This window comes from Drechmeria coniospora, chromosome 01 (genome assembly GCF_001625195.1).
Source record: "Drechmeria coniospora strain ARSEF 6962 chromosome 01, whole genome shotgun sequence".
Lineage (NCBI taxonomy): Eukaryota > Fungi > Ascomycota > Sordariomycetes > Hypocreales > Ophiocordycipitaceae > Drechmeria > Drechmeria coniospora.
Genome location: NC_054389.1, coordinates 4,983,376 through 4,996,206, shown reverse-complemented (window position 1 = coordinate 4,996,206; position 12,831 = coordinate 4,983,376). Strand labels below are relative to the sequence as shown.

General features: G+C 54.7%; 4 protein-coding genes across 4 annotated transcripts; 1 reads left to right on the top strand and 3 right to left on the bottom strand.

The window, feature by feature from the left end:
• Positions 1-1,179: 1,179 nt before the first annotated feature.
• Positions 1,180-1,499, bottom strand: DCS_01239 (uncharacterized protein; the record flags this gene model as incomplete). The annotated part of the gene is made up of 3 exons (XM_040798574.1): positions 1,180-1,296; positions 1,344-1,415; positions 1,467-1,499. The coding sequence occupies 3 exons, from the start codon at positions 1,497-1,499 to the stop codon at positions 1,180-1,182; spliced, it is 222 nt and encodes a 73-aa protein (XP_040659457.1).
• A 3,117-nt stretch (positions 1,500-4,616) lies between these two features.
• Positions 4,617-6,448, top strand: DCS_01238 (CenpB-DNA-bind-domain-containing protein; the record flags this gene model as incomplete). Its single annotated transcript, XM_040798573.1, has 2 exons — positions 4,617-5,233; positions 5,302-6,448. The coding sequence occupies 2 exons, from the start codon at positions 4,617-4,619 to the stop codon at positions 6,446-6,448; spliced, it is 1,764 nt and encodes a 587-aa protein (XP_040659456.1).
• A 910-nt stretch (positions 6,449-7,358) lies between these two features.
• DCS_01237 (uncharacterized protein) lies at positions 7,359-9,964 on the bottom strand (the record flags this gene model as incomplete). Its single annotated transcript, XM_040798572.1, has 3 exons — positions 7,359-7,773; positions 8,681-9,429; positions 9,488-9,964. The coding sequence occupies 3 exons, from the start codon at positions 9,962-9,964 to the stop codon at positions 7,359-7,361; spliced, it is 1,641 nt and encodes a 546-aa protein (XP_040659455.1).
• A 1,004-nt stretch (positions 9,965-10,968) lies between these two features.
• DCS_01236 (mRNA processing protein) lies at positions 10,969-12,624 on the bottom strand (the record flags this gene model as incomplete). The annotated part of the gene is made up of 3 exons (XM_040798571.1): positions 10,969-10,996; positions 11,059-11,716; positions 11,790-12,624. The coding sequence occupies 3 exons, from the start codon at positions 12,622-12,624 to the stop codon at positions 10,969-10,971; spliced, it is 1,521 nt and encodes a 506-aa protein (XP_040659454.1).
• Positions 12,625-12,831: the final 207 nt, after the last annotated feature.

Below are 12,831 nucleotides of genomic sequence, written 5' to 3'. Positions count from 1 at the left end.
CACCGTGCACAAATTCGAGGCATCACATCCTAATTCATGCCATGGCTTACACTGCACTCACTCTCTGCTCCTCTCCTGCTACCCACCTGCACTGGCCGGCCACTTCCATCCTCATTCAGTCCTCCAACCCTCACCTGCAAGACATGGCGCCGACGATGGCACGGGATGTGTACTCCGTACATGAATAGGAAACATCGACCAGCCACCATGGCGCTCCCCCTGGCCCCGGGAGGTAACCCCAAGCGAGCTCGTTGGTTCAAAGCCAGCGGTGGCTTTCTTCAACGATACGCTGGACCCGGCATCCTGCTCCCGCTGCCGCAGCTTGCCGCATGCTGAAAGCAGGGCCCGAGGGGCCAATCGCACAAGATACCCTTCCCCTTTCGAGGCACCTCGAATCTACAGGGTCATATCATGTGTACTCATGTAAGTAGCATGCCCGCATCGCTCAACACCACCTACTCAAAGCAAGCAAAGTCTCGCAGGTGAACGTGCGTCGGCGGGTACATCCTTCGTTGGACGCCCGCTCGACAAACCGACGGCCGTTTCCCGGTCCGCCCCCTTTTCAACTGCCGTCTCTGCGAGCCCATGCACCTATCCATCCTTCCACCTACGAACGAGTGCGATGGAGCACCTGTTCGTGTGCACGTGTTCGCCCAAGTACTTACCCGACAGTTCCCCATCTCCGCCGAAATGCGACCTGGTCCAGCTGCAGCAGAGTCGGCTTTCCTTCCGCTCGCTAGGGCGCCTTTCAGCCCGACCCCTGGCCTGTTGCGATGCTAACAACATCCTCACCCGCCGGCGTGGGTGCGGCCGCACTTGGAAGCCTCGAAGCCTCGGTGAAAATCTTTCCCAAGGCTACGCGTGCACATACTTGTACACTTATGCATGCGCTCACCGTACACTGTACATGTATGTGCGTGCGCGCCTGCGACATTGAGAATCCATGACCATGACCATGACCATGACCTGGCAGTGTCCACTCCACACCGGTGCCTTGTGGAGATCAGCTTCCATCGATAACCAAGGAGCTCGGTCAGCTTGGAGAACAAACCCATGCGAGACATCGGAAGAAACCAACTGGAGCCTTGGTCGGCCAGCAGAAGCCTGTCTTCGCTTGGACGCTCCCCTTCCGTCGCGTCGCTGGGATCGATCGGTGACTGAGCACTGCCCATTCCCATTCTATTCCTGCCGCTCACCACCATGACCCTGGAAGTCTGGGGGCAACAAGCTCTCGAGGGGCGGAGAATCCAAGCACATGCTATGCAGGTCCAAGTACTGGCGCTTGTTGCTGCCCAACTATTGAGCAAGCCGTCAGTCAACCCTCTCTACTTCCTCCACCTTACCGGTCGGAGATTACGGCTACGGCGATTGGCATCCTCGCCTCCGCCACCGGTCTCAAGAACCTCGTACCCATCCTGCACTTCGTGTCTTGTCGTGGACGTTTATTGTTGAAGGACGGACCGTACCTGCTCCGCTGGCTGCCACCTGTCAGGTGTCATTGTCTCGACCGGTGGTTGATAAAGGTCAACATGCCTTCGAGCTCGAGATGACTCCGGCGGCTTCCTTGCAGCGCACACCTCCGGGGCATCATGCCAGATCTCCCTACGAAGGAATATTCAGAATGAAATTTCTTCACACGCAAACGACGGGAAAAGGCATTCTGCATGCGGTCGCTTTCTCAGTGTCATTCAGAAGGTCCAAAACTGCTCGCGGGCGCCACATTCGTGCACGAGTGTGCAGAGGGCCCGTACGAGGCTGAAGGACCGTCGCCGTTCTTTGGCCGGCACAAGATCATGTTGGACTACAATCTTCGCGCCAATCCCTGCCCCGATCCCTGCCGTCTTGTGAGGAGATGGATCGCAGGGAGTCCCCGGTTGATGAGGAAGGACCTCCCGCTGGCCAATCTGAAATCCTGCCTTCTCTCCGTCCATCTATCAGAATGCTCGAACTTGCGTGAGGCGAGGGCCAGCAGGCCGTCAACTGCATTACCCGCCTGTACGAGTATGCGGATGAGCAACCACGCCAAGCATTCACTGTCGTCGGCAGTTCGTGCGAGATGATGAGCTCGAAGGACGCATTCTAACGTTTGATTGAAAACGCTCACCCGCACATTCTTGGTCCAGCAGCACCGCACAGCGACTCTGCATTCCCCAAACATGGGATGGGCGCCTTGCCCTCATGCCACTACGCAAAACAACCCGCTGCTGTCTTCAACAGCCCTCGGGCACCGCACGTTAGTAGATGAGTACTTCAGCAAATGGCATCAAACGAGATGATGACTTCGCTCGCCAGCAGGAATCTTTCCCCAGTCCACACACAGCCACTTCGCATGGTACGCGTGTTAGCTCTTACTTGTACGAACAGGCCTGTTCCCGCATGGACGCGTGCAGACGCACCCCCAGGAGGTTAGGAGTCAATACTCCCCTGGTACGGACCCCTGCTTGTCGAGGAAGGGGTGTGCCCGGTGCATTGTGGCCGGTCCACGGCTCAAGGGTGGGTGGCATCATAATTAGGCATCATCTCAATCCCCCATCTTGGCTTGTAGGCCGTCTGAGCTGAGTTGACCAAGGGAAGGAAGAAATTCTGGGGTCGGAGCCCTTCATCAGCAGCACTGGCTCGCCAGGCCAACCCCTCTCCGGCCTCTCGACGCAGTCAACGCGACTGATTGGTATGGCTTCAGAGACCTCGGAGCCTTCGGGGACGGGGGGCAACAGAAACCAGACCACTTGGTCTGACAACTGGTACGCTTATTCGAGTACGCACATGTATGAGGCTTCTTATATCGCCCTTCGGGCAGTGATGCTTACCGTTCAATGACGACTAGGGTCTGGCTTTGCACCAAAAAGCCACGCGGCATATCCCGCTCGTCCGTCCGTTCGTCCATGCGTTCTTCCTCATGCAAGTAGACTAGGAGGAAGGGGCCGTCTTGCAGCTTGGCTTACTGGCACTTGATGTCTTAATGTACGTACGTCCAAGTGCGAGATGCGCGAATATGCATGCATGTGCGTCTCCGATGGAAGATGCGCAGCCTTGAGCGAGGCGGGCGGAGCACCATCACGGGCAACACAAGGCCTTCAACCCCTACTAGCCACCACGGCTGTGCTGCCGGAATCCTCTCTTTCCCCTGGCCTGATCAGGAAAGCCCGTTGACGAATACTCACTTGCCGCATTGACTGACAAGGCAGATGCCATCCAGAAGCAATCGTTAAACAAACGATGGTCTAAGCAAAGTCCAAAACGGTCTTTTTGCTCTCGCATGATGTTCTTCCTGTTGGAGTTCTCTTGATGCCGTGGACGGAATGGTTTCCTCCCTCCCTAGGTCAGCAGCCTTTGTCCTCCTATCTGCTCTACCCTTTCCAGTTGTGCATTCGTCATACCTCATCCCTCACTCTCCCGACAACGACCAATCAGCCGTTCTCATGCAGCCTGGCTCGACCTGCACACCCTTTCCAGCGTTTTCTATATGTAATTTTCTATATTCGATGCTACCCACCAAGAGATTCTGCTTGTTGGCACGCAAGCTCGTACGCACACAGCAGAGGATGCAGGCACATGAGCGTACTCGTACCTGCCTGAAGGCTACAGGACACAGGCTCCAGGTTGTGAGTACGGGCATGAGTATTTCGTCCGTACGAAAAACCACATATCTGTACGTTCCTACACCCTTTTACCCGCTCCTTTCCCACACTCGCCCCTCCTTGCACCCCCCCCCCCCCTGGTTGGAACCCCTGGCCGATACTCTCCGCAGGTGTGACATATATACGTACTCTTATACGAGTGCAGTCGAGGAACGGAGTATGAGTACAAATGTGACCATGCCCTTGGATGACCGATTCTGGCCTGGAGCAAACGACCGACACCCTCGAGCCGTCGAGGAATCCCTTCCATTCGGCGCACACTTTGCGGTTACTTGCTGACAGTGCATGGCAGAATATCATCCCATCATTCTGGTGCCCTTCCTCACTCAGTTACCGCAAGGGCGCGTTCGGTTGTGGACAGCTTCACGAGTTATCGTAATCGGGGCAAACATCTGGGTTCTTGCTTCAGAAGCCTTCATCAACCCATCTTCAAAGTGTCGCAGACTGTTCAAAACATCCTGTTCCAGCCTTCACACACTTTTCTTCGATATCATTGGTATTTCGGTGCAATCGCTGGCTTATTACAAGTAAGACGTTTCCGTTTGATGCTTCTTCGTCTTCTATTTCACAGCTTTACGCTATCTTCATATTGTTTGCGAGACTGTCTTCTGTCTCCTTGGTTCCAGAGATTTACGAAGCACCGAGCAGCCAACACAAGAGAAGAACTACCGACGTTTCTATCGGCCCAAGTCAGAATTCTGATCCTGCATTCCGCGCACCTGGATTTCAAACTCAGAGATGATGCAGTTTTTGACCGTGCCCTGTTTTTTATGAGGTTTGTCCCATCTTACCTGTTGGTCAGCATTCTCATCCCATCCCCCGTTGCAGCGGAATCTGCAGAGAACGGGCAACCCGCAGGAGAGAATCCCTCGCTCGTTCAGCAATGACCCAGTTCTCATTTGCTGACAAGGTTCGCATGTGGAACAGACCAGCTTCGTTTCACACTCTAATGGAGACTTAGAATCGGCCTGCAGAGCAATGAATCCAAGCAGCGACAACATTTCGAACATGGATCATGACGCCCAATCGGCGCAGAGCAGCGGCTACGAGAGCGACAACTGGGTCACCATTAGCCCATACAGTCAGAGTCCATATGCCAACAGTCCTATGAACGAGTATTCCGGGTTCGGATTCATGCCTCACGGTTTGCCGTCCGACTCTATCCAACGAATGCCCCCTCCAGGAATGGCACCGCATCCGAGTCACCACCAGCCACACCAGCTGATACAGCCAGCGCCGCCGTCCATTGCCCCCCATCAGCTTCCAATTCTGAGAACGACGTGGCCAAGCCAGCTGACGAACCCGACGCCAACGACCTCAGCAGGTGGCTACTCGGCAGTGTCCATGCCCATGACACCCGTTTCTGGTGGTGCACCCCCGACATTTGTGCCCCTATCGTCCACAGCGCCGCTTGCGACATCTTCCAACGGTAAATCCGGAGAGGGGTTGAAGATGGTGAAGAGTTTGAAGATAATCGAGAAGATTCCGAGGAAGACGTTGAGCGCGGAGCAGAAACAAGCCATGTGCCAGTACCATGACGAGAATCCGGGTGTAAGGCAGGCAGACATCGGTGCAAAGTTCGGCGTGGAGCGAAGGTGAGTCGTGCCGTGCCGTTGGGAATAGGCGTTCCACAAGCACATGTCTAACCGCCATGGCCATCCAGCACCGTCTCCAAGGTGTTGCGGTACAGGAATCAGCACCTGAAACGGGAGCAAGAGGCGGCGAATGCTTTTAAACGCGGCAAGACCAGGCAAACAGACTTCGACAGAACCCTCAGCAGCTATATTCGAAGACAGCGGAAGCGTGGATTGGACATCACAGACGACGAGATCATGGAACAAGCCAAGTTGTATGCCCGAGCTGGCGGATATCACGAGAGTCTGCTGGGCACTCTGACCAGCGGCTGGCTCCAAAAGTTTAAACAAAAACACAAAGTCGGCTTAGGCAGGCCCTTGAGGCGCGCATCGGGAACACACATTCCTGACAGCGCGAGACTGTCGACGACACTTCCCACCCTCATCAAGTCAGCGACGCATAGCGTCGTCGCCCCAGCGTCGCCCACGCAACCGATCTCGCCCCTGTCGGGGGATCGGAGCGACGAGGATCTCCACAAGGAAACTCTTGAGTTTGAATTAACATACAGCGCCCAGGCGTCCCAGTCGAACAATGAGCTCTCTGGCGATATGCGAGACTGCTGTGCAACCTTCTCGGCCGGTACAGTCAGCCCGGCAGCCTCCTTTCACTTCTCCCCTAACCCGGCCACTGGCGACACATTTGCCGTTGACAACTCTTTGCAACTTCACGTTGCTGATGGTTCCCACTTCCACCACCGCGAGAGGAGGAGCCACACGTTCCCATCCATTGATGTCAACTTTCTTAATCAAGAGCAGCCGGTAGCAGAAGAGCCGGTAACACCCCGGCACCCGCCTGCTGCCACTTCACCTTCCTCTACTGCGGTTCCTTCTCCCGGAATCGACAACTGCATGGGTCCCATTGTCTGCACAGCGCTAAACTCTCCACCTTCTCTCCAACGTACTAGCAGCAATTCCAGCATCACTGATCCCGTATTAGGTTCACCGGCAGAATCATCGCCCGCATCTCCTACGCAAGAAGAGGCACGACAGGCGGCCAGCACACTACTTAACTACATACGGAGGATGGGATCTCTTGGACATTTTGACCAGGGCGAATACATGGCTGTTGTACAGCTGACCAAGAAATTGCAAATACACCAGAGCCAAAGCTCCCAGCCATCGATTGAAGACATACTGACATCTGCTGAAGCAGCCATGGAAGTGCGATGTGTGTGACTATTCATGTTGATATCAGACAGCCGCAGCCTTGCCTTCTTCGGTGTTGCTTTTCCCGGGAGGCGGGGGAGCCACTCTGGATTTCTTTCTCGCAGAAATCTGGACGTTGCTGCTTTGGAACAATAACACAAGAACGGTGCGCGGCCATTGGGCCTTTTGGGACCTTTGGGTCAACGAGATTGGTGATTCACATACGAGTCACTACCGACAATCGGCGGCACGATGCTCTACTACCCCATCGCTGGCGAACTATGGGAGTGCAAGGTCTGGTTAGCAGGTACATGGGAGGAAGAACGAGGTTCGGAAATGTAATTGCAAGTGAGGGGGCAACTCTGTACAATCTGGCAACAGATACATCGGCGACGACAGTTCCAAGGGCCAAGCCCATAGCTTTGGTCAATACCCTTCCTCTATCTATTTATAAACCGTGTCCTGGCTTCGACCATGAGACCTCGCGCTGAACCGGACGGTTTCAAAACCGGAAGCATCTCCGGCAGAGCTTCCCACGACTTGTGTATATGTACCAGAAGGACATTTGAAGGGGTAATTGGATTGGTTAGGCAGGGTTCAGGCTCAGTTTTCAAAGACAGTGCATATTTCGTGCATGCATGACCAGGATATATTGTATTGCATTATATTACATGCCACCCATGGACGTAGCATGAGGGGTCTCCCACTGTATCTTATACGGAGTACAGGACTTGAGCATACCAGAGTATCCAAAACTTGCCTTTGACTTGGCTGAAGATGCTCGCTAGTTCGTTCACGAGGTGTTCGCTCAAATGTGTATGTGCGCCCAGTCGTCTACGATCCACAACCAGATCTTGTCAGCTCAGTGCTCTTTCGTAAGTCGAACGTTTTTGTTTCTGCATGCCTTGTTCGTCAAGGTAGCAGCATCACGTGCATCAGCTTAAGCTCTCTCTTCCCATAGCTCAATAACGCCCTTGTCGCTCAACTCTGGCATCAGCCTCACGAGCACCAGCTCGAGCACACTATACATCAAGTGCTTGTTACAATACTCGTCGTCCAGTACCATCAATAACTGCTCTACCTGGTCCACAATTTGTTCATTGTCCTCTCCCGAGGCACCTGGGCGGACGGTCAAGCGGCCACAAAAGTACACTCGAGCCACCCCCCCTGGTAGGAGGTCCGAAAGCGCTCTAGCAGCCCTGCGTCGTAGAGCTCGCAGCTCGGCGTCGGATGAGGGAGGTTGCATGGACGACGAGCCCAGGGAGTTATTAGGAAATAGAACGCCTCGGAGTGTCCGAAGAGTGGGGGGGAGTAGGGTGGGCGAAAAGAGGGATCTGATGTGGTGTGACAGAAACCTGGAGGAGAAAGCAGGTTAGCATAGCAGACGTGGCTCACTCTCCGGTGAGGCGGCGGTAATAGTTCGGGTGACAGGTAGCCAGTACTCGTTTGTGGCAGGGAAAGAGGAGTGTGATGAGACATGTGGCCGGAGCGGCACGGGCGGCATGGCGGCAAGTGAAGGACAGGTAGTCCGGTTCACATGGATCCCCTGAATGAAAAATGTTGTCGTTGCAAATTTCGTGGCGTCAGTGAGCTGCTGACAGAGGGCCGGAATACCGAAAGCGTGCGAGGGTTGTCCAACACACTCATGACTGCCGAGGGAGGTATTTTCGATAGTCGCGTAATTAATCGTGAAGGCGAATGGCAAGTCAACCAGATGAAGATTTCGGAGAGGATGGAGAGGGTGATGGCCGCGAAACCACTGGTGGAGGCTCATAACCAGTTCTCAGAGCACCTTGATGACATGATCGAGCGGCTCGTTGAAGTCTGAATATCTTTGCATGATTGTGCTGGAGGCAACCTGCTATCGAGTGTTTTGAGGCTCCCTGGTCAATCCAAACAAACGGGCGACATGGTGAGTGACTGTCCTCCCGAGCTCGTTCGATGGAAACCGAGGGCGGGTTTTTAAGTCAAGGTCGATTGAAGAATGAGTGGACGATGCGAAGACTTCAAGTTTCCACCACAAGATCGTCTCGCCATCACGTCCTTGTTTAAAGAGCCGAAATGAACGAAACTGCTGCCAGTGGTCTGAAGGTAGTTGTGGGGAACTGGCAGATTCGGTTTGATGAGCGGCTCATCACGCGGGCACCTGTTGGACGCCTCTCTTTCGCCGACACCAGTGCTGAGAAAGGCCAGGACACAGAACGCGTCGCAGGCTTGTGAAGAGGGGATACGGAAGAGAAAAAGGAGACGATCACGGCTTACCTATCAAGCTTGCTGTCTGATGCGGCGATCCGGCCAGGGCCGTTGACAGCTCCCAACTGCAGCAGCGAGAAACAGGCGGCGAGCCAGGGCATTCTGGAACTCAACTCAATCAGGTTGGCGAGGAAGGTCCATGCACGAGAGGCTAACACAGGCACCTTGCTTTGTGTGGCTGTGACATGATCGGCCGTCGTTGATGCAGGGCCATTTGGGTCCTCGATTTCTTCCGACGGTGTCGTCCTTGGTGGCAAAGAAGTCGACATCGCAATGGTGGCAGCCATTAGACGAATTGAGGAAAGAAAGACGAATATCAGATGAACAATTGCTGGGAATATTCCTCGTGCAGACCAACGACCCCTTGTGGAAATCTTGAGGTTCGTTTGGCCCGTCACGGGCGTGCTTTCCTGTTTCGATGTGACCTTTTTTTCATCTCGCAAGCGTGCGAGGATACATATTCCCTCATAGAGGAGCCACGGCTGGACTGCTTTGGTTCCAACCGCATTACCAAGGATGAGCTCGGAAAATATTTGGCCCACGAGGGCCGTCAAGCACGGGTTTTCGAGCTCGGCGGTGGGGAGTATGACGGCGAGGACGGCTTGGACGAGTAGCTGGCGGTATATTGCCTCGTTCTCGCGCTGTTCAGCCGCCTTCAAGCTGTCTCCTGGCTGAGGGACTGGCGAGAGAAAAGGGAGTGGCCAGAGGGCGTGGTATGCCTCCCGGGAATCAAGCTCGAGTGGCGGTTGCACCGACGACTGGTGTGCCGTTCGATAGGCTGGGTAGCAGTCAGCAAGAGGTCAACGGGGAGGCTACGACAACGGTCAACTTGCTCGTCACATGCTTCTCGAGGAGTTCTGGTATCTCATTCAGAGCCAGACTCTCGAGGTCCAGCTTGCGAAACCTCTCTTCCAAGGTTTGAGTACAGTGGGCAATGATATGGAGTATCTCGCCGACAAAGGTCTCATCTGTCGTGACTTTGCTGTACCAGCTCTGGACAAACTCTCGTAGAATGATGGCTAGGAAGGCATAAAGCTGAAGGTTGACGTCATTTCGGCTCGTTAGCGGAGGGAGGAGCTTGTCGATGGGCATCTGAGAGTCGCGGCCCTTGTCGGCCGACCGCTGAGGGCATAGCGTCCGTCGGATGAGCGCCTGGGTGGCGCGGTCGGACAGGGGATCTATCGAGGCCGGACGGGCCGAGCGACGGCCGGCTTTAGAGTTGAATTTCTTGCGAAGCGGAATGCCGGCTCGAGGCGATGCTGGGGTGTCGGCGAAAGAGACGGAGGGAGGCATGATGGCCAGTTTTGCATGGACTGGACGGGCGTCGTTGCAAACATGGCACAGGGAAAACAAGATGGCCGTCGGGCGGGGTCAAAAAGCGCCGTGGTGGTCGTCGTCGTCGTTTTCGTTTGGTTTTTTATTTTTGCCGCTGTTTGTCTTTATTGTTGACGTTGTTATTGTCATCGTTGTTGTCGTCACCGTTTGTCACCGTTGTCGTCCGTTCGTCGTTGGTGTAGTCAGTCATGGGTCGTAGTGGTGCCAGGACAATAATAGTTGGTATCAGTACTCCGTACTGTACTGTAGTTTGTATGTCCCTAAAATTAGCTACTACCCAGAGCTTAAGTACTTTTAGTAACTTTTGGTAGTACTTGGACAAGTCAGTACGGAGTACATTGGTTAATAGTTACCTGTACTTATGTATACACCTGGTTGTACAGTAAGTAATAATCAAGAACTAAGGAATTACAGCACATTAATTAGTACAAAGACTACGCCTACGCCGTACTTGGTACTAAAGTGCAAGTACAAGTAATAATACTCCGTATTGTATTCCGTACTCCGAGCTTGTAGGTGTAATATTCCCGACACGCACAATTCTGCGAAGCTGCAATCGGTCCCATACTCTCCAAAGCCTGGCTTCGCGGCACGACCAGATGGCATGGCAGAGTATTGGCATGTGCACTGGGCGTGGCAGTCACGGCATATTAGCCAATACTCGAAGGACTACGGACAATATGTTTTTCAAACGCAGCGCACCAGGCCTATCATGAAGTTGAAGCTTGCGTCTATTTTTGCTCAGTGGATATTGCCAATAAATTACATACTTCCTGCACCCTTTCACACACGCGTTGTCGGGGGCGTGCATGACTTGATGTACAACGCTTCGTACGGTAGGTACCGAATACAAAGGAGTATAGGTGGTGCCTACTACGTACAGGCTAAGTCCGATGGATTCTCGTCGCCTTGCAGCCGATATCTACCAGCCCATGCCCGTTCGGCGGGTCTTGTTTGAGTGGTCACTCAGGCTTCGTCGTCGTCTCGTATCTGTATTTCCCGTTAGACTTCGGATCGGTTCCGGAAGAAGTAAAACATGGCATGGCACGTACCTCTTGCCTCGGAAGGCCCACACGCCCCAGTTGCCGCAGGTGATATCCTGAGGGTCCATGTCGTTCAGATCCCACCGTAGGCTGCGGAAAATATTCTCACCCGGCTCCAGCAGCACGTCAAACTCGCCCTTCGACTTCTTATGCACCCACTCAACGTCCCGCTCGAGGTCGAATTGCGTGTACCCGGTGCTGATGATGGGCACCTTCGTCTCCAGCAGCAACGGCAGCGTCTCCTCCCACTCGTGCGTGCTCGCCGGGTGACCAAGGCCCGGATGGAAGAGGACGAAGCAATCAAAATACGGGTCGTGGGGCGCAAAGTAGCCTGTCTTGTGGATCGTATGGTAGTAGTCGACAATGGTGCTGATCTTCATCTTGTACCAAACACGGTCCTCCACGACGGCGCCAAAGGGATTCGACGCCGTTCGCGCCGGCAACGGGAATTCGTCATCTCGGTTGGCCATGCTCTCGGGCCCGACGAAGATGAGATGCAACCTCGACTCGGGGAATAAGTGCGCCAGCTGCACCCAAGCCGATCGTGGCAACGACGACTCCGCTCGAGCACCAAGGATGAACAGCCTGACCGGAGGCGGCTCCGGACGCAGCTGCTTCACCCCAGCGCCGCGCCCAGCTTTGGGTGGATGCAAGTTGTACCTCAGAGCTGGCGTTCGAACGTTAGCCGAAAATTCACCATCGCCCGATACCATGCCACCATCGCGCCATCTGGTACCTACCACTGAAGCTCTTCAGCCCCTCGGACGTAAGCCGTCCCCCTTTGCCAATGTTATACGGGCTCAGTTCGTGCAGCACGCTGCCGATGGTGACGGGATACGTCAGCAATCGTGTGATCTGCCTCATGGAGCGGTCAGAGTTGATCGCCTCAAACTCTCGAGTGTACATGAACGTGTCCCAATTCGTCATGTTGATCGCCGCCTCGTCCAGCTGCAGATCCGGCAAATTCGCTTCGTGAAAGACGCGCCCGGAACGGAGATCGTGGTCATCCTCGTTGATCTGCCGCAGCGTGTCGCATACTTTTAGATGCTCCTCGTAGTGTTCCATCCAGTGCTCCTTGCTGCAGTAGACCGGGAAGCCACAGTCTGGGCACTCAAAATCCACCCGCTTCGGTGCCAACTCCCCAGGCGTCATCTCGTTGCTCTCATCCTTCGGCGCGATAGTCGGCAGCTTCGTCGGCTTGTGATCCGGGTGTGGACAGCATGCGTGTTGCTTCATGAACGCCGCTCGACGCCGAAACTCGGGAACGGGCGAGGAGGAGAAGGGGTGGAACAAGTCATCTTGGCCCAGTCTCACGCTTGTTGTCGCTGGTCCTGAGCTGTAGTGGTTCTTGGAGCTTGTGCTCGACGGGAAACTCCTCGCCCTCGCTTCCTTCGAAGAATTCTCCCGCTTTTTGGCAGGGAACGACGACCCAGTATGGAGGCCCGCGGTAAACGATTTTATCAGTTGCTTTTTTTCCTTCCCTTGATGTTGCGAACTCAGCACCCGGCTGCGCAAAGAGGCTGACCAGCAGCGGCCGCACAAACTGCCTATCGTCTTACGCAGTGCTGGCTCCATGCTCAATGTCGTCCGTACGTAGACGAGTTCGACAGTCGTCTTCAGAGTTCTGGTCAATGGCCCGCTGCTTCGCAGTCAGCGAGGCTGTGGGTGGGCAGATGTTGGGAGCTCGGACCACTTTCGCATTAATAGTTCCTCCACCACACCGCGCAATCTAACTGCTAAAACTTTCCAGCAGCCGCCCACCCTGCCAAGTGGGTTTGGAGC